Here is a 20,266-nt window from a genome sequence, read left to right on the forward strand (position 1 = left end):
ATACTCAGGAGAGAGAGCTCGGATCGCTTACGTCATATCGCTCCTGACTGGTCGGGCTCGGGAGTGGGGCACAGCTATCTGGGAGGCAAGGGCTGAGTGTTCTAACGTTTATCAGAACTTTAAGGAGGAGATGATACGCGTTTTTGATCGTTCTGTTTTTGGGAAGGAGGCTTCCAGGGTCCTGGCTTCCCTATGTCAAGGTGATCGATCCATAACGGATTACTCTATAGAGTTTCGCACTCTTGCTGCATCCAGTGACTGGAACGAGCCGGCGTTGCTCGCTCGGTTTCTGGAGGGACTTCACGCTGAGGTTAAGGATGAGATTCTCTCCCGGGAGGTTCCTTCCAGCGTGGACTCGTTGATTGCACTCGCCATCCGCATAGAACGACGGGTAGATCTTCGTCACCGAGCTCGTGGAAGAGAGCTCGCGTTAACGGTGTTTCCCCTCTCCGCATCTCAACCATCTTCTCCCATCGGCTCAGAGACTGAGCCCATGCAGCTGGGAGGTATTCGCATCTCGACTAAGGAGAGGGAACGGAGAATCACCAACCGCCTTTGTCTCTATTGCGGTTCTGCTGGACATTTTGTCATGTCATGTCCAGTAAAAGCCAGAGCTCATCAGTAAGCGGAGGGCTACTGGTGAGCGCTACTACTCAGGTCTCTCCATCAAGATCCTGTACTACCTTGTCGGTCCATCTACGCTGGACCGGTTCGGCTGCTTCCTGCAGTGCCTTGATAGACTCTGGGGCTGAGGGTTGTTTTATGGACGAAGCATGGGCTCGGAAACATGACATTCCTCTCAGACAGTTAGGGAGGCCCACGCCCATGTTCGCCTTAGATGGTAGTTCTCTCCCCAGTATCAGATGTGAGACACTACCTTTAACCCTCACAGTATCTGGTAACCACAGTGAGACCATTTCCTTTTTGATTTTTCGTTCACCTTTTACACCTGTTGTTTTGGGTCATCCCTGGCTAGTATGTCATAATCCTTCTATTAATTGGTCTAGTAATTCTATCCTATCCTGGAATGTTTCTTGTCATGTGAAGTGTTTAATGTCTGCTATACCTCCTGTTTCTTCTGTCCCCTCTACTCAGGAGGAACCTGGTGATTTGACAGGAGTGCCGGAGGAATATCATGATCTACGCACGGTCTTCAGTCGGTCCAGAGCCAGCTCTCTTCCTCCTCACCGGTCGTATGATTGTTGTATTGATCTCCTTCCGGGGACCACTCCCCCTCGGGGTAGACTATTCTCTCTGTCGGCTCCCGAACGTAAGGCTCTCGAGAATTATCTGTCTGTTTCTCTCGACGCCGGTACTGTGGTGCCTTCTTCCTCTCCCGCCGGAGCGGGGTTTTTCTTTGTTAAGAAGAAGGACGGTACTCTGCGCCCCTGCGTGGATTATCGAGGGCTGAATGACATAACGGTTAAGAATCGTTATCCGCTTCCCCTTATGTCGTCAGCCTTCGAGATGCTGCAGGGAGCCAGGTTCTTTACTAAGTTGGACCTTCGTAACGCTTACCATCTCGTACGCATCAGAGAGGGGGACGAGTGGAAAACGGCGTTTAACACTCCGTTAGGGCATTTTGAATACCGGGTTCTGCCGTTCGGTCTCTCTAATGCTCCAGCTGTCTTTCAGGCATTAGTTAATGATGTACTGAGAGACATGCTGAACATCTTTGTTTTCGTTTACCTTGACGATATCCTGATTTTTTCACCGTCACTCGAGATTCATGTTCAGCACGTTCGACGTGTACTCCAGCGCCTTTTAGAGAATTGTCTCTACGTGAAGGCTGAGAAGTGCGCCTTTCATGTCTCCTCTGTCACTTTTCTCGGTTCTGTTATTTCCGCTGAAGGCATTCAGATGGATCCCGCTAAGGTCCAGGCTGTCAGCGATTGGCCCGTTCCTAAGTCACGTGTCGAGTTGCAGCGCTTTCTCGGTTTTGCTAATTTCTATCGGCGTTTCATTCGTAATTTCGGTCAAGTGGCTGCCCCTCTCACAGCTCTGACTTCTGTCAAGACTTGCTTTAAGTGGTCCGGTTCCGCCCAGGGAGCTTTTGATCTCCTCAAGAAGCGTTTTACATCCGCCCCTATCCTTGTTACTCCTGACGTCACTAAACAATTCATTGTCGAGGTTGACGCTTCAGAGGTGGGCGTGGGAGCCATTCTGTCCCAGCGCTTCCAGTCTGACGATAAGGTTCATCCTTGCGCTTACTTTTCTCATCGCCTGTCGCCATCGGAACGCAACTATGATGTGGGTAACCGCGAACTGCTCGCTATCCGCTTAGCCATAGGCGAATGGCGACAGTGGTTAGAGGGGGCGACTGTTCCTTTTGTCGTTTGGACTGACCATAAGAACCTTGAGTACATCCGTTCTGCCAAACGACTTAATGCACGTCAAGCTCGTTGGGCGTTGTTTTTCGCTCGTTTCGAGTTCGTGATTTCCTATCGCCCGGGAAATAAGAACACCAAGCCTGATGCATTATCCCGTCTTTTTAGTACTTCTGTGGTTTCTACCGACCCCGAGGGGATTCTCCCTGAAGGGCGTGTTGTCGGTTTGACTGTCTGGGGAATTGAGAGACAGGTAAAGCAAGCACTCACTCACACTGCGTCGCCGCACGCTTGTCCTAGTAACCTTCTGTTTGTTCCTGTCTCTACTCGTCTGGCTGTTCTTCAGTGGGCTCATTCTGCCAAGTTAGCTGGTCACCCCGGCGTTCGGGGTACGCTTGCTTCTATTCGCCAGCGGTTTTGGTGGCCTACTCAGGAGCGGGACACGCGCCGTTTCGTGGCTGCTTGTTCGGACTGCGCGCAGACTAAGTCAGGTAACTCTCCTCCTGCCGGTCGTCTCAGACCGCTTCCCATTCCTTCTCGACCATGGTCTCACATCGCCTTAGACTTTATTACCGGTCTGCCTTCGTCTGCGGGGAAGACTGTGATTCTTACAGTTATCGATAGGTTCTCTAAGGCGGCACATTTCATTCCCCTCGCTAAGCTTCCTTCCGCTAAGGAGACGGCACAAATCATCATTGAGAATGTGTTCAGAATTCATGGCCTTCCGTTAGACGCCGTTTCAGACAGAGGTCCGCAATTCACGTCACAGTTTTGGAGGGAGTTCTGTCGTTTGATTGGTGCTTCCGTCAGTCTCTCTTCCGGGTTTCATCCCCAGTCTAACGGTCAAGCAGAAAGGGCCAATCAGTCGATTGGTCGCATTTTACGCAGCCTTTCGTTTCGAAACCCTGCGTCTTGGGCAGAACAGCTCCCCTGGGCTGAGTACGCTCACAACTCGCTTCCTTCGTCTGCTACCGGGCTATCTCCGTTTCAGAGTAGTCTTGGTTACCAGCCTCCTCTGTTCTCGTCCCAGCTCGCCGAGTCCAGCGTTCCCTCCGCTCAGGCTTTTGTCCAACGTTGTGAGCGCACTTGGAGGAGGGTCAGGTCTGCACTTTGCCGTTACAGGGCGCAGACTGTGAGAGCCGCCAATAAACGTAGGATTAAGAGTCCTAGGTATTGTCGCGGTCAGAGAGTGTGGCTTTCCACTCGTAACCTTCCCCTTACGACAGCTTCTCGCAAGTTGACTCCGCGGTTCATTGGTCCGTTCCGTGTCTCTCAGGTTGTCAATCCTGTCGCTGTGCGACTGCTTCTTCCGCGACATCTTCGTCGCGTCCACCCTGTCTTCCATGTCTCTTGTGTCAAGCCTTTTCTTCGCGCTCCCGTTCGTCTTCCCTCCCCCCCTCCCGTCCTTGTCGAGGGCGCACCTATTTACAAGGTACGGAAGATCATGGACATGCGTTCTCGGGGACGTGGTCACCAGTATTTAGTGGATTGGGAGGGTTACGGTCCTGAGGAGAGGAGTTGGGTTCCATCTCGGGATGTGCTGGACCGTTCGTTGATTGATGATTTCCTTCGTTGCCGCCAGGGTTCCTCCTCGAGTGCGCCAGGAGGCGCTCGGTGAGTGGGGGGGTACTGTCATGTTTTTGATCATCATGTCTTGTCCCTGTGCTTCCCTCTGCTGGTCTTATTAGGTTCTTTCCCTCTTTCTATCCTTCTCGCTCCTCCTCCCTTTCTCCCTCTCCCGCTCTCTCTCTATCGTTCCGTTCCTGCTCCCAGCTGTTTCTCATTCTCCTAACGACCTCATTTACTCTTTCACACCTGTCCCCTATTTTTGCCCTCATTAGAGTTCCTATTTCTTCCTCTGTTTTCCGCTTCAGTCCTTGTCGGATTCTTGTTCGATGTTTGCTGTTCTGTGTCCTTGTTCCGCCCTGTCGTGTTTTTGCCTTCATCAGATGCTGCGTGTGAGCAGGTGTCTAGTGGTCGCGTCTCCAGTCGTTCATCTCTACTGACGAGAGGATTTCAGTTTTCCTGTTTTGTTTTTTACCTTAGATATATCAGGAGTATCGTTTTTTGTCTAAGACTGGAATAAAGACTCTGTTTCTATTACGTCGCTTTTGGGTCCTCCTTCATCAGCATAACACTATCAATCCTCTGATTCAAACAACTCTGGGGTGGACTCAGCAAGTTGAGGCAACTGCTGCCTCAGTAGCAGATCTGATACTACAGGGGGAAAAACACAAAAATGTCCGTAAACAGACATTCATCTTTCTCATTATTATGTTTCTTAACTTCAAAGTGCCTAACAACACAGTAAAATGTATGCGGGTGTCTTCCACAGCTCCACAGCTGTACCTACCGTGCACAATTACACACCCATCTCTGACTACCTAATTGGTGTGTTGTAGATGGAGAGATGGTAGTGCTGCCAGTGGGGAGTAGTTCCACATGCTGGAGGTCTGGGAAACTTCCTGAGGTTTACTTTAATGATAGCATTGGGCTTGTGCACATGTTTTGGAAACTCTCTACTGTACCACATCAATGCTAAGGCACAGGGCTATCATTAAAGTATCCTTTTATGACTCATAAGCGGAGAGTGCAAGCATAGTTTGACCATAGTCTAAATATGTCAAATATACCTTTAAAAGATCATTTAAGCTAATTGAAATATTCGTTATACACACACATGATCTAAATCAGAACATTTCTGAATTCAAGATATGAATTCTTTATATTAGAATGTTTTTTACAAATGATTAAAAAATATAACTAGAAGCTGCCTGCCAGCGACTGTGTGAGGTCAGTGGTGGACTGCCCAGGAGTGAGTAGCGGGCTCTGAAGGACAGGGACAACAGAGAGGAGGTGGGACTGGGCAGGAACTAGTAGGTCAGGGAGGGGGAATGAAACATCTCATCCACACTGGACTTAGAGTACTAGAGAGAAAACAAAAAATACATTGGTACACACAGACAGTTTTGGAGAGAGAGTGAAAAAAGCCTCTACCCTACCTACTGCTCATCTTCCTCAGATAAATATGGGCTCTCTAGTGGTTGAAGAGTGAACTGGCTAGTGAAGTCAAACCTATGGTAATGCTCCTGGTAAGGCCCAAACATAATGATAGATTCATCTTTTTGTATCTGTCCCATTATGGTGTCTGTGAGCGCACGGCAGCACCATTGAGGCCATCTCCATTTTGAAGTAGTCCATTTTCTTCTTCTACTACTTCTATGAGTTGCTAAACAAACCGAAAGGGTGCATTATGCCACCTGGATTATGTTGTTTGAACAGGTATAAAGCCAAGGTTGGCAATTTACTGCCACCTGCAGTTATGGAATGTTTTCTCACAAGTATAATTCATTGTATGATCCCTCCTGATGACCTGGATGGAATTATGTTATCCTTCCTGAACACATAGGATGTCCCACCCAGTTGACTACTTCAAAGTTGTGAAAGTCCTTAATGGCGCTGCCAATGCTAAAATGGGCTTTTGGGCACTAGAGTACTCTATCCCTCTTTATGGTAAGGCCCAAGGCAAGGCCACTCTAGATTTCTTAGTCTTATTATTATTAGATTAAGTTATCCCGCTCTAGAGTTTAGCTATGAACACGAAACCAACTTTAAAACATACGGATGGACTCATTTTTGATCGCATTTATACTTTTTTAACTACTCGGGCTCCCGAGTGGTGCAGTGGTCTAAGGCACTGCAACTCAGTGCAAGAGTTCTGGTTTGAATACAGGCTGTATCACATCTGGCCGTGATTGGGAGTCCCATAGGGCGGCGCACAATTGGCACAGCATCGTCCAGGTTTGGGGGCTGGGTAGCCGGCAGGGTAGCCTAGTTGTTAAAGTGTTGGGCTAGTAACCGAAAGGTTGCAAGTTCAAATCCCCGAGCTGACAAGGTACAAATCTGTCGTTCTGCCCCTGAACAAGGCAGTTAACCCACTGTTCCTAGGCCGTCATTGAAAATAAGAGTTTGTTCTTAACTGACTTGCCTAGTTAAATAAATAAAAAAAGGTTAAATGTAAGTCGCTCTGGATAAGAGCGTCTGCTAAATGACGTAAATGTTTGGCTAGAGTAGGCTGTCATTGTGAATAAGAATTTGTTCTTAACTGACTTGCCTAGTTAAATAAACGGTTAAATAAAATAAAATACAATATTTAAATGAGCTTTCAGTGCATTTCAATTGCATATATATGCCATAGACTTACACGGGGAAAATGTGGGCACGCTACTCCTCTTACACCGTTTAAGCCATTACATTTTGACAGCGCAGAAATGGAACCAATTTTCAGTAAGGCCCTCCTTACTCGTTGAAGATTGAATGCAGCCTCCCGGCAAAATTAGTTTGACACCCCTGGTTTAATCTATCAACACCAAACCAAGGTTAAGATGTTCAGACTGACCCAACTTAGATTTTTTGCATTCAGATATTTTATATTACTTATACTTTTTCAACTATAATGATTTTACATGTACATAAAATAACATGATTTTGAATGCAAACCATGGGAATACAGTGTTAGCTACTGAAAATTGTCCTGCTTTTTGGCCAATTAAGCTACCTTCACGCTATCCTTCAGTGATTCAATGCCAAGCATAAGAACACACTGGTAAACATTTGAAATGCTAATGCTCTTTAAATATTTCAGCAACAAACATTAAGACCACATTAACATTCTTTAAACCTTAACAATTCAAATTAGCACAAATTAGCATATAATAATGCACCAACAATAATAGTAACTCTTGAACAGTTCAAGCTAGAAACACCAAACCAACTTATTTTATTTTTATTTAACTAGGCAAGTCAGTTAAGAACAAATTCTTATTTACAATGACGGCCTACCAAATGGAAAAAGGCCTCCTGGGGGATGGAATAAAAAAAAATATATATATATATAGAGTGGGGCAAAAAAGTATTTAGTCAGCCACCAATGGTGCAAGTTCTCCCACCTAAAAAGATGAGAGAGGCCTGTAATTTTCATCATAGGCACACTTCAACTATGACAGACAAAATGAGAAAAAAAAAATCCAGAAAATCACATTGTAGGATTTTTAATGAATTTATTTGCAAATTATGGTGGAAAATAAGTATTTGGTCAAGAACAAAAGTTTCTCAATACTTTGTTATATACCCTTTGTTGGCAATGACAGAGGTCAAACGTTTTCTGTAATTCTTTACAAGGTTTTCACACACTGTTGCTGGTATTTTGGCCCATTCCTCCATGCAGATCTCCTCTAGAGCAGTGATGTTTTGGGGCTGTTACTGGGCAACACGGACTTTCAACTCCCTCCAAAGATTTTCTATGGGGTTGAGATCTGGAGACTGGCTAGGCCACTCCAGGACCTTGAAATGCTTCTTACGAAGTCACTCCTACGTTGCCCGGGCGGTGTGTTTGGAATCATTGTCATGCTGAAAGACCCTGCCACGTTTCATCTTCAATGCCCTTGCTGATGGAAGGAGGTTTTCACTCAAAATCTCATGATACATGGCCCCATTCATTCTTTCCTTTACACGAAACAGTCGTCCTGGTCCCTTTGCAGAAAAACAGCCCCAAAGCATGATGTTTCCACCCCCATGCTTCACAGTAGGTATGGTGTTCTTTGGATGCAACTCAGCATTCTTTGTCCTCCAAACACAACGAGTTGAGTTTTTACCAAAAAGTTCTATTTTGGTTTCATCTGACATTCTCCCAATCTTCTTCTGGATCATCCAAATGCTCTCTAGCAAACTTCAGACGGGCCTGGACATGTACTGGCTTAAGCAGGGGGACACGTCTGGCACTGCAGGATTTGAGTCCCTGGCGGCGTAGTGTGTTACTGATGGTAGGCTTTGTTACTTTGGTCCCAGCTCTCTGCAGGTCATTCACTAGGTCCCCTCGTGTGGTTATGGGATTTTTGCTCACCGTTATTGTGATCATTTTGACCCCACGGGGTGAGATCTTGCGTGGAGTCCCAGATCGAGGGTGATTATCAGTGGTCTTGTAAGTCTTCCATTTCCTAATAATTGCTCCCACAGTTGATTCCTTCAAACCAAGCTGCTTACCTATTGCAGATTCAGTCTTCCCAGCCTGGTGCAGGTCTACAATTTTGTTTCTGGTGTCCTTTGACAGCTCTTTGGTCTTGGCCATAGTGGACTTTGGAGTGTGACTGTTTGAGGTTGTGGACAGGTGTCTTTTATACTGATAACAAGTTCAAACAGGTGCCATTAATACAGGTAACGAGTGGAGGACAGAGGAGTCTCTTAAAGAATAAGTTACAGGTCTGTGAGAGCCAGAAATCTTGCTTGTTTGTAGGTGACCAAATACTTATTTTCCACCATAATTTGCAAATAAATTCATTAAAAATCCTACAATGTGATTTTCTGGATTTGTTTTTCTCATTTTGTCTGTCATAGTTGAATTGTACCTATGATGAAAATTACAGGCCTCTCTCATCTTTTTAAGTGGGAGAACTTGCACAATTGGTGGCTGACTAAATACTTTTTTGCCCCACTGTAGGACAAAACACACATCACGACAAGAGAGACAACACTACACTACATAAAGAGAGACTTAAGGCAACATAGCAAGGCAGCAACACATAGCAACACATAACAACACAGCATGGTAGCAACACAACAACAACATGGTGGCAACACAACATGGTAGCAGCACAAAACATGGTACAAACATTATTGGGCACAGACAATAGCACAAAGGGCAAGAAGGTAGAGACAACAATACGTCACACAAAGCAGCCCCAACTGTCAGTAAGCTGATAGAGGGGAGTGAGGCCTAAGAGCGTTTTATAAATAAGCATCAACCAGTGGGTCTTGCGATGAGTAAACAGATGACCAGTTTACAGAGGAGTATAGAGCGCAGTGATGTGTACTATAAGGAGCATTGGTTGCAAATCTGATGGCCGAATGTTAAAGCAGTTCGAGAGCACCCTTACCTGCCGATCTATAAATTACGTCTCCGTAATCTAGCATGGGTAGGATGGTCATCTGAATCAGGGTTAGTTTGGCAGCTGGGGTGAAAGAGGAGCGATTACGATAGAGGAAACCAAGTCTAGATTTAACTTTAGCCTTCAGTTTTGATATGTGCTGAGAGAAAGACAGTGTACCGTCTAGCCATACTCCCAAGTACTTGTACGAGGTGTCTACCTCAAGCTCTAAACCATTAGAGGTAGTAATAACACCTGTGGGGAGAGGGACATTCTTCTTACCAAACCACATTACCTTTGTTTTGGAGGTGTTCAGAACAAGGTTAAGGGTAGAGAAAGCTTGTTGGACACTAAGAAAGCTTTGTTGTAAAGCATTTAACACAACATCCAGGGAGGGGCCAGCTGAGTATAAGACTGTATCATCTGCATATAAATGGATGAGAGAGCTTCCTACTGCCTGAGCTATGTTGTTGACGTAAATTGAGAAGAGCGTGGGGCCTAGGATCGAGCCTTGGGGTACTCCCTTGGTGACAGACAGTGGCTGAGACAGCAGATTTTTCTGACTATATACACTGCACTCTTTCATAGAGGTAGTTAGCAATACAGGCCAAAGACCTCTCAGAGACACCAATGGTCTACCGTATCAAAAGCTTTGGCGAAGTCAATAAAAATAGCAGCACAATATTGCTTAGAAACAAGGGAAATAGTGACATCATTGAGGACCTTTAAGATTTCAGTGACACATCCATAACCTGAGTGGAAACCTGATTGCGTACCCAAGAGAGTACTATAGACATCAAGAAAGCCAGTCAGTTGACTATTGACAAGTTTTTTCAACACTTTTGATAAACAGGGCAAAATAGAAAAAGGTCTATAACAGTTAGGATCAGCTTGACCTCCCCCTTTCAATAAAGGACGAACCGTGGCTGCCTTCCAAGCAACGGGAACCTCCCAGGAGAGACAGGTTAAAAAGGTTGGAGATAGGGGCAGCAACCTTAAAGAAGAAAGGGTCTAAACCATCTGACCTAGATGTTTTTTGGGGGTCAAGTTTAAGGAGCTCCTTTAGCACCTCGGACTCAGTGACTGCCTGCAGGGAGAAACTTTGCAGCAGGGCAGGGGAAAAAGAGGGAGAAGCATCGGGGATAGTCACATTAGAAGGAGTGGGAGATGAGGAAATGTTGGACGGACAAGGATGCATGGCTGAGTCAAATAGGAATCCTGACTTAAAGTGGTGATTAAAGAGCTCAGCCATGTGCTTCTTGTCAGTAACAACCACATCATCAACATTAAAGGACATGGGCAGCTGTGAGGAGGAGGGTTTATGCTCCAGGTCTTTAACCGTTTTCCAGAACTTCTTGGGTTAAACCCAAAGAGAGAACAGCACCTTAAAGTAACTAACTTTTAAACACTGTTTCCCATGCTTGTTCAATGAACCATAAACAATTAATGAACATGCACCTGTGGAATGGTCGTTAAGACACTAACAGCTTACAGACGGTAGGCAATTAAGGTCACAGTTATGAAAACTTAGGACACTAAAGAGGCCTTTCTACTGACTGAAAAACACAAAAGGAAAGATGCCCAGGGTCCCTGCTCATCTGCGTGAACGTGCCTTAGGCATGCTGCAAGGAGGCATGAGGACTGAAGATGTGGCCAGGGAAATAAATTGCAATGTCCGTACTGTGAGACGCCTAAGACAGCGCTACAGGTAGACAGGATGGACAGCTGATCGTCCTCGCAGTGGCAGACCACGTGTAACAACACCTGCACAGGATCGGTACATCCGAACATCACACCTGCAAGACAGGTACAAGATGGCAACAACAACTGCCCGAGTTACACCAGGAACGCACAATCCCTTCATCAGTGCTCAGACTGTCCGCAATAGGCTGAGAGAGGCTGGACTGAGGGCTTGTAGGCCTGTTGTAAGGCAGGTCCTCCCCCAGACATCACCGGCAACAACATTGCCAATGGGCACAAACCCACCATTGCTGGACCAGACAGGACTTGCAAAAAGTGCTCTTCACTGACGAGTCGCGGTTTTGTCTCATCAGGGGTGATGGTCGGATTTGCGTTTATCGTCAAAGGAATGAGCGTTACACCGAGGCCTGTACTTTGGAGCGGGATCGATTTGGAGGTGGAGGGTCCGTCATGGTCTGGGGCGGTGTGTCACAGCATCATCGGACTGAGCTTGTTGTCATTGCAGGCAAACTCAACTCTGTGCGTTACAGGGATGACATCCTCCTCCCTCATGTGGTACCCTTCCCGTAGGCTTATCCTGACATGACCCTCCAGCATGACAATGCCACCAGCCATACTGCTCGTTCTGTGCGTGATTTCCTGCAAGACAGGAATGTCAGTGTTCTGCCATGGCCAGCGAAGAGCCTGGATCTCAATCCCATTGAGCACGTCTGGGACCTGTTGGGTCGGAGGGTGAGGGTTAGGGCCATCTCCTCCAGAAATGTCCGGGAACTTGCAGGTGCCTTGGTGGAAGAGTGGGGTAACATCTCACAGCAAGAACTGGCAAATTTGGAGATGCACTGCAGTACTTAATGCATCTGGTGGCCACACCAGATACTGACTGTTACTTTTGATTTTGACCACTCCTTTGTTCAGGGACACATTATTCTATTTCTGTTAGTCACATATCTGTGGAACTTGTTCAGTTTGTCTCAGTTGTTGAATCTTATGTTCATACAAATATTTACACATGTTAAGTTTGCTGAAAATAAACACAGATGACAATGAGAGGACGTTTATTTTTTGCTGAGTTTATTAATAAACCCTTTTTCAGTCATACAAGTACACACTAATACATTTACATTACATTTAAGTCATTTAGCAGACGCTCTTATCCAGAGCGACTTACAAATTGGTACATTCACCACCACTAATAGGTTACGAACTGCACTGTCAGCTCCTTGGAGGTCTTTAAAAGAGAAATACTGCAGTTACAGTGCCTTGAGAAAGTATTCACACCCCTTGAAGTTTTCCAAATGTTGTGTTACAGCCTGAATTTAAAGTGGATTACATTTAAACTATTTTTGTTACTGGCCTAAACACAGTACTCCATAATGTCAAAGTTGAATTCTGTATATATATATATTTTTTTGTATTCCTTAAAAATTCAAAGCTGAATTATCTTTAGTCAATAAGTATTCAACCCCTTTGTTATTGCAAGCCTAAATAAGCGCAGGAGTAAAATGCATCAGATTACGGAGTACCACTCTCCATATTTTCAAGCATAGTGGTGGCTGCATCATGTTATTTATTTATTATTTATTTATTTATAATGTATTTATTTTTTCAATACATTTGCAAACATTTCTAAAAACATGTTTTCAGTTTGTCGTTATTGTGTGTACGTAGATGGGTGAGAAAAAAAATCTATTTCATCCATTTTGGATTCAGGCTCTATCACAACAAAACGTGGAATAAGTCAAGGGGTGTGAATGCTTTCTGAAGGCACTGTATTTGGGAAATTGTGACACAATATTGCACAGCATGTTGACAGAGAGGGAAACCTTTTTTGCCTGTGTTTTAAGAGGACGGTTTGAATCTGTAAAACCACTGGACTTTAAACACTGAACTAAATCAGTCAGAACAGAAGCCAGCCTATCTTCTGTACGTCACTCTCAGTTTATGAAAAAACAGTGCTTGGAGTTATCTGAGAGGGGAGTATCCCACTGGCCTACCACACCAACACGCAAAGGGGGGACAGGATTTGGCAGCCCCAACCCCCAAAATAAAAAAATACCATTGGGGGGGGATTAGTGGCCCCCATAGAATTAGGAATAAGAAAACTAGAATGGACAAGAACCTTCTTATGATAGGATAAAGTCAGCCATTTTGGTCAGGGAGTTTAAACCATGTTTAAAAATATATATATTTCACCTTTATTTAAATAGGTAGGCCAGTTGAGAACAAGTTCTCATTTACAACTGCGACCTGGCCAAGATAAAGCAAAGCAGTGCGACAAAAACAACAACACAGAGTTACACATGGGATAAACAAATGTGTGCACACAGTGTGTGCAAATGAAGTAAGGAGGTAAGACAATAAAAAGTCCAAAAGTGGCAAAGAAATTACAATTGAGCAATTTACACTGGAGTAATATATGCACAGTTGAGGATGTGCAAATAGAAATACTGGTGTGCAAAAGAGCAGAAAAACAAAAACAAATATGGTGATGAGGTAGGTACAGTTGAAGTCATAAGTTTACATACACCATGGCCAAATACATTTAAACTCAGTTTTTCACAATTCATGACATTTAATCATAGTAAAAATTCCCTGTCTTTGGTCAGTTAGGATCACCAGTTTATTGTAAGAATGTGAAATGTCAGAATAATAGTTGAGAGAATGATTTCTTTCAGCTTTTATTTCTTTCATCACATTCCCAGTGGGTCAGAAGTTTACATACACTCAGTTAGTATTTGGTAGCATTGCCTTTAAATTGTTTAACTTGGGTCAAACGTTTTGGGTAGACTTCCACAAGCTTCCCACAATAAGTTGGGTGAATTTTGGACCATTCCCCCTGACAGAGCTGGTGTAACTGAGTCAGGTTTGTAGGTCTCCTTGCTCGCACACGCTTTCTCAGCTCTGCCCACACATTTTCTATTGGATTGAGGTCAGGGCTTTGTGATGGCCACTCCAATAATTTGACTTTGTTGTCCTTAAGCAATTTCGCCACAACTTTGGAAGTATGCTTGGGGTCATTGTCCATTTGGAAGACCCATATAAAAGTAAAATATAATTAAAGAGCAGCAGTAAAATAACAATAGCAAGGCTATATACAGGGTGTACCGGTACAGAGTCAATGTGATGAGCTTTGAGGGCACTATGGTGTTGAACACTGAGCTGTAGTCAATGAATAGCATTCTCACATAGGTGTTCCTTTTGTCCAGGTGTGAAAGGGCAGTGTGGAGTGCAATAGAGAGTGCATCATCTGTGGATCTGTTGGGGCGGTATGCAAATTGGAGTGGGTCTAGGGTTTTTGAGATAATCGTGTTGGTGTGAGCCATGACCAGCCTTTCAAAGCACTTCATGGCTACAGACGTAAGTGCTACGGGTCAGTAGTCATTTAGGCAGGTTACCTTAGTGTTCTTGGACACAGGGACTATGGTAGTCTGCTTGAAACATGTTGGTATTACAGACTCAGACAGGGAGAGGTTGAAAATGTCAGTGAAGACACTTGCCAGTTGGTCAGCTCATGCTCGGAGTGCACGTCCTGGTAATCCGTCTCGCCCTGCGGCCTTGTGAATGTTGACCTGTTTAAAGGTCTTAATCACATCGGCTACGGAGAACGTGATCGTACAGTCGTTCTTTTTCTCCTGCGAATGACGGGGTGTCTGCCTATTCGGGTGTCTGGAGTAAATCCCTCTCGTCTGACTCATTAAAGAGAAATTCTTCATCCAATTCAAGGTGAGAAATCGCTGTTCTGATTTCCAGAAGCTCTTTTCGGTCATAGGAGACGGTAGCAGCAACATTATATACAAAATAAGTTACAAAAAATGCTAAAAAACGAACAAAATAGCACAGTTGGTTAAGAGCCCATAAAGGAGCAGCCATCCTCTACTGTGCCATCTTTATGGCATATGCCTGTAAATATAATCCTTAATGTGTCACACATCATAAAACAAAATCAGCCAAAAGCCAATAAGAACTAGTCTTTCATTACAAAGACTTTAAAATAATGGTTAAGACCCAATCCTTTGTGAAGTGTGACCCCTTGTGGACTATTAAAGGCTGCTATTTGATGATGCTCAGTGTGCTTAAGCTGTGATACCAGCCAGATCACACCAGATCCATCCACTGCAATATTAGACGTTTGTCCAGGTCCCCGGGGCACCGGGAGATGACTTGTTCAGCCTGGTTTGGCTCAGTAGTGTGACAAACCCCAGGTAGCCTAGTGGTTAGTGTTGGGCCAGTAACCGAAAGGTTGCTAGATAGAATTTTTACCTTGTCAGCTTGGATTCGTTAGTTCTGCCCCTGAAAAAGGCAGTTAACCCACTGTTCCCCAAACTCAGTCATTGGGACCCCAAGAGGTACACTACACAGTTGATTCAAATAATCAACTAATCAAGCTTTGGTAATTTGAATCAGCTGTCGGGGCACAAAACAAAATGTGCTCCCCAGGGATCCTGTGGACCGACTTTTAGAAATGCTGCTATAAGCTACAGATAAGCATTGCCAATTCAAGCACATGTACTTTATAGACTTGAGGAAACAATGAACAAGACTGACTCTTGCGCTCTGAAAAATAACAGTCTTTATTAACAAAGGCATTAATGATTCTAATAGTTGCTTTGCTGTTAAGACTGTTAGATACATATTCAATGGGGCTTGGCTGAAATAAACAACAGTATCCGTCTCCAGTTTATAAATACCACATCAAAAGTATAAATTCCCTAATTGTATTTTGACATTAATTTAATATTTCTCTGTTGTGGCTTTAAGCATGACACTTCAAACACACACGTATTCAAAAATCACTCACATGTAAAATGATGAACATGCTGATAATGAAGATGGTTTGAATTCAATTCACTAACAAAACACAAAAAATAAGTAATGAAAATTACAAATGAAAATATAGAACAGATATGTACATACATTAGATTTTGTACCCACAAACACCTTTTCCTGGTTTAATTAATGCCACATTATTTGGCACATTAAATGACCTACAGTGGCTCAAAAGGAACTCCATCTGGTTTCAAAGTGTAAATATTTAAAGTGGTATTCAGAATCCTTGGCCTGATTAAACCAGACTGAATTCTGGGTTCAATGGAGTGCAGCAATCAATCTAGTTCAACAGGCTAGATTTCTAGGGCCATTTTATTTAGGCAGACTGGGGCTACATCTCAATAACCTACAGTAACTTCCCTCATCTGTCTGCACTGTTCTGCTTTGAGAACAGGAGAAAGCAATATGGTTGACCCATACCAGGCTTTCATCTACGTAGCTCCTTCACCTCAGTGCAGAAAGGACATGAGGAAGCCACTTTAAAAATCAAAACAAATTAAACAAAAAGTGAATCTGATAGAATTTAATCATTTGGTTATTAAAAAAAGCTGAATAATGATTTTAGGGTTTGTGAGCACTAAATGGTAGTAAACATCTTATGGTCTGGCATCTAACCAAATGTCGCACTGACTGGAGAGTTGTAAGACTATGGGGCGTGGGGGATGGAGATTCATTTGCAATGTGGTAGATCTAAAGCTATTTTTCCTCACAGCTAAAACATTTCCTAAAGCTCATAACAACATTGAAGAATAGAAGAAATCCCTAGCTGCGTCTTAAATGGCACCTGTTTTACTATATAGTGCACTACTTTTGACCAAAACCCTATGTGCCCTGCAGCATAACACCCTGCATCCCACTGCTGGCTTGACTCTGGAGCTAAGCAGGTTTGGTCCTGGTCGGTCCCTGAATGGAAGACCAAGTGGTGTTGGAGGGCCAGTAGGAGGCACTCTTTCCTTTGGTCTAAAAATTGTGTGTGACTGGGGACATTACCCTGTGTAAGGTGTCATCTTTTGGAACTGATGTTGAACAGGTGTCCTGACTCTGTGGACACTAAAGATCCAATGGCACTTATGGTAAGAGTGTTAACCCCGGTGTCCTGGCTAAATTCCCAATCTGGCACTCCTACCATCATGGCCACCAACCATTTCCAGCTTCCAATTGGCTCATTCATACCCTTGTAACTATTCCCCAGGTTGTTGCTGTAAATGAGAATGTGTTCTCAGTCAACATACCTGGTTAAATAAAACGAAAAGTCATACACTATATAGGTATATATAGGTGCCATTTGAGACCCAGCCTGTCTGATACAGTAAAGCTGATTAATCTAATGATTTCTGAAGCGCCTGTAAATCTGTGACACTAATGCTGCGATTGGCATAGCGAGACTAACAGTCTGTCTTCCACATTTCAATTGATATACACTATTAAATGATTCAATCATATAGTACACAGCTATATTTTCCCGGACGTTTAATTCAGCATCTCATTTCTTTTGAATGTCACAGTGATAAGCCATAGAATTCTCAAAATAATAACAAAGACTTCTGAAGGAGGAATATTAAAAAAACTACACTGAACTAAAATATGAATGCAACATGTAAAAAGTGTTGGTCCATGTTTCATGAGCTGAAATAAAAGATCCCCCAAATGTTCGATACGCACGAAACATCATATTTCTCTCAAATTGTGTGAACAAATTTGTTTATGTCCCTGTTAGTGAGCATTTCTCCTTTGCCAAGATAATCCATCCACCTGACAGGTGTGGCATATCGAGAAGTTGATCATGACACAGGTGCTGGAGACAAAAGGCCACTCTCTAAAATGTGCCTTTTTGTCACAACACAATGCCGCAGATGTCTCAAGTTGAGGGAGCGTGTAATTGGCAATGTCCACCAGAGCTGTTGCCAGAGAATTTAATGTTAATTTCTCTACCATAAGCCACTCCTTCGTTTTAGAGAATTTGGCAGTGCGTCCAACCGGCCTCACAACCGCAGACCATGTGTATGGCGTAGTGTGGGTGAGCGGTTTGCTGATGTCAACGTTGTGAACAAGTGTCCCGGTGGGGTTATGGTATGGGCAGGCATAAACTACGGACAACAAACCCAATAGCATTTTATCGATGGCAATTGGAATGCAGAGATACCGTGACGAGATCCTGAGGCCCATTGTCGTGCCATTCATCTGCCGCCATCACCTCATGTTTCAACATAATGCACGGCCCCATGCCACAAGGATCTGTACACAATCCCTGGAGGCTGAAAATGTCTCCGTTCTTCCATGGCCTGCATACTCAAACATGTCATCCATTGAGCATGTTAGGTATGTTCTGAATTAACGTGTATGGACAGCGTGTTCCAGTTCTCACCAATATCAAGCAACTTCGCACAACTATTAATGAGTGAGACAATATTTCACAGGCCAAAATCAAGAACGTGATCAATTCTATGCGAAGGAGATGTGTTTGTGCTGCAGGCAAATGGTGGTCACACCGGATACTGACTGGTTCTGATCCAGGCCCCTACACTACATGACCAAAAGTATGTGGACACCTGCAGGCAAATGTGGACACAATATCATTCTAAAATCATGGGCAATAATATGGAGTTGGTCCCCCCTTTGCTGCTATAACAGCCTACACTCTTCTGAGAAGGCTTTCCACTAGATGTTGGAGCATTTCTGCGGGGACATGCTTCCATTCAGCCACAAGAGCATTAGTAAGGTTGGGCACTGATGTTGGGCAATTAGGCCTGGTTCATGGTTGGCGTTCCAATTAATCCCAAAGGTGGTTGGTGGGGCTGAGGTCAGGGCTCTGTGCAGGTCAGTCAAGTTCTTCCACACCGATCGACAAACCATTTCTGTTTGTACCTCGCTTTGTGCACGGGGGCATTGTCATGCGGAAACAGGAAAGGCCTTCCCCGAACTGTTGCCACAAAGTTGGAAGCACAGAATCGTCTAGAATGTCATTGTATGCTGTAGTGTTAATATTTCACTTCACTGGAACTAAGGGGCCTGGCCCGAACCATGAAAAACAGCCCTCGACCATTATTCCTCCTCCACCAAACTTTATAGTTGGCACTATGCATTGGGGCAGGTAGGGTTATCCTGGCATCCAGATTTGTTCGCCAGACTGCCAGGTAGAGCGTGATTCATCACTCCAGAGAATGCGTTTCCACTGCTCCAGAGTCCAATGGTGGCGAGCTTACACCACTCCAGCCGACGCTCGGCATTGCTCATGGTGATCTTCGGCTTGTGTGCGGCTGCTCAGCCACGGAAACCCATTTCATGAAGCTCCTGAAGAACAGTTCTTGTGCTGACGTTGTTTCCAAACTCAGTTTGGAAAACCTGCAACCAAGGACAGATGTTTTTTACGCGCTACAGCACTCAGCAGTCCCATTCTGTGAGCTTGTGTGGCCTACCACTTCGCGGCTGAGCCGTTGTTGCTCCTAGACATTTCCACTTCACAATAACAGCACCTACAGTTGTACCGGGGATGCTCTAGCAGGGCAGAAATTTTACGAACTGACTTGTTGGAAAGGTGGCACCGTCCTATGACAGTGCCACGTTGAAAGTCACTGAGCTCTTCACTAAAGCCATTCTACTAACAATGTTTGTCTATGGAGATTGCATGGCTGTGTGCTTGATTTTATACACCTGTCAGCAATGGGTGTGTCCACATACTTTTGTATATATGCTGTAAGTGACTAACAGATGCATATCTGTATTCCCAGTCATGCGAAATCCATAGATAAGGGCCTAACGAATTAATTTCAATTGACTGATTTCCTTATATGAACTGTAACTCAGTAAAATCTTTCAAATTGTTGTATGTTGCGTTTATATTTTTGATCAGTGTAGTTGAAATATAGGTTTCATCCCAAATGGCACCCTATTTCCTATATAGTAAATAGGGTGCCATTTAAAACATACATATAGACAGAATAATAACAGAAGCATGGCATTTTCCAGCAATGGACAAATAATGGTATTAGTGGTTGGTTGTTCCTGCCTTGAAAATACATTGTAGTAAATACAGATATTCAGTCCTTGAAAATCTCCTTTCCTACATTTTCATTTTGATGTTCCAAGATCTGTTTGTGCTGAATAGCCAACTCCCATGGCCGTTGTCATGCCACAACACAGATCTGGGACCAGGCCATGTTAGTTACGTTTCCCTTGCAACACATTTACAAGTCAGAATGGGGGGAGAGAGAGCGCCAGCTTAAGAAATATAACAAAAGACAAACGTTTGTAGGCACTCGGATGATATTGTTTTCCCAAAAGGTCGTATGATAAGCGGGAACCTCAGTGATATAAAGTTGTAGGAGCTGAGGGGGAGGGGCTTGTAGAAATCACATCATCCAATCACGATTCCATGTCGTCTCCATCAAAGATAGGTGGCTCAAAATCGCACACCGCCTCATAGGTCAACCCTGCGAGGAGACGAGAGAGAAGAGAGAGAGATAAATGTGTGCTGAGGGTGTTTCTTTT

At 44.2% G+C, this 20,266-nt stretch overlaps 1 protein-coding gene across 2 annotated transcripts in view; it reads right to left on the bottom strand.

Moving 5' to 3' along the window:
- Positions 1–15,503: 15,503 nt before the first annotated feature.
- LOC129860492 (mitogen-activated protein kinase 14A) overlaps positions 15,504–20,266 on the bottom strand; it is a 33,979-nt gene continuing 29,216 nt past the window's right edge. For both annotated transcript variants that reach the window (XM_055930914.1, XM_055930913.1), the window contains exon 12: positions 15,504–20,208. In XM_055930914.1, the coding sequence (XP_055786889.1) occupies positions 20,141–20,208 (68 nt within the window). In that variant the 3' untranslated portion in view covers positions 15,504–20,140. The remainder of the gene's footprint in view (positions 20,209–20,266) is intronic.

The sequence above is a fragment of the Salvelinus fontinalis genome, chromosome 8 (assembly GCF_029448725.1).
Source record: "Salvelinus fontinalis isolate EN_2023a chromosome 8, ASM2944872v1, whole genome shotgun sequence".
NCBI lineage: Eukaryota > Metazoa > Chordata > Actinopteri > Salmoniformes > Salmonidae > Salvelinus > Salvelinus fontinalis.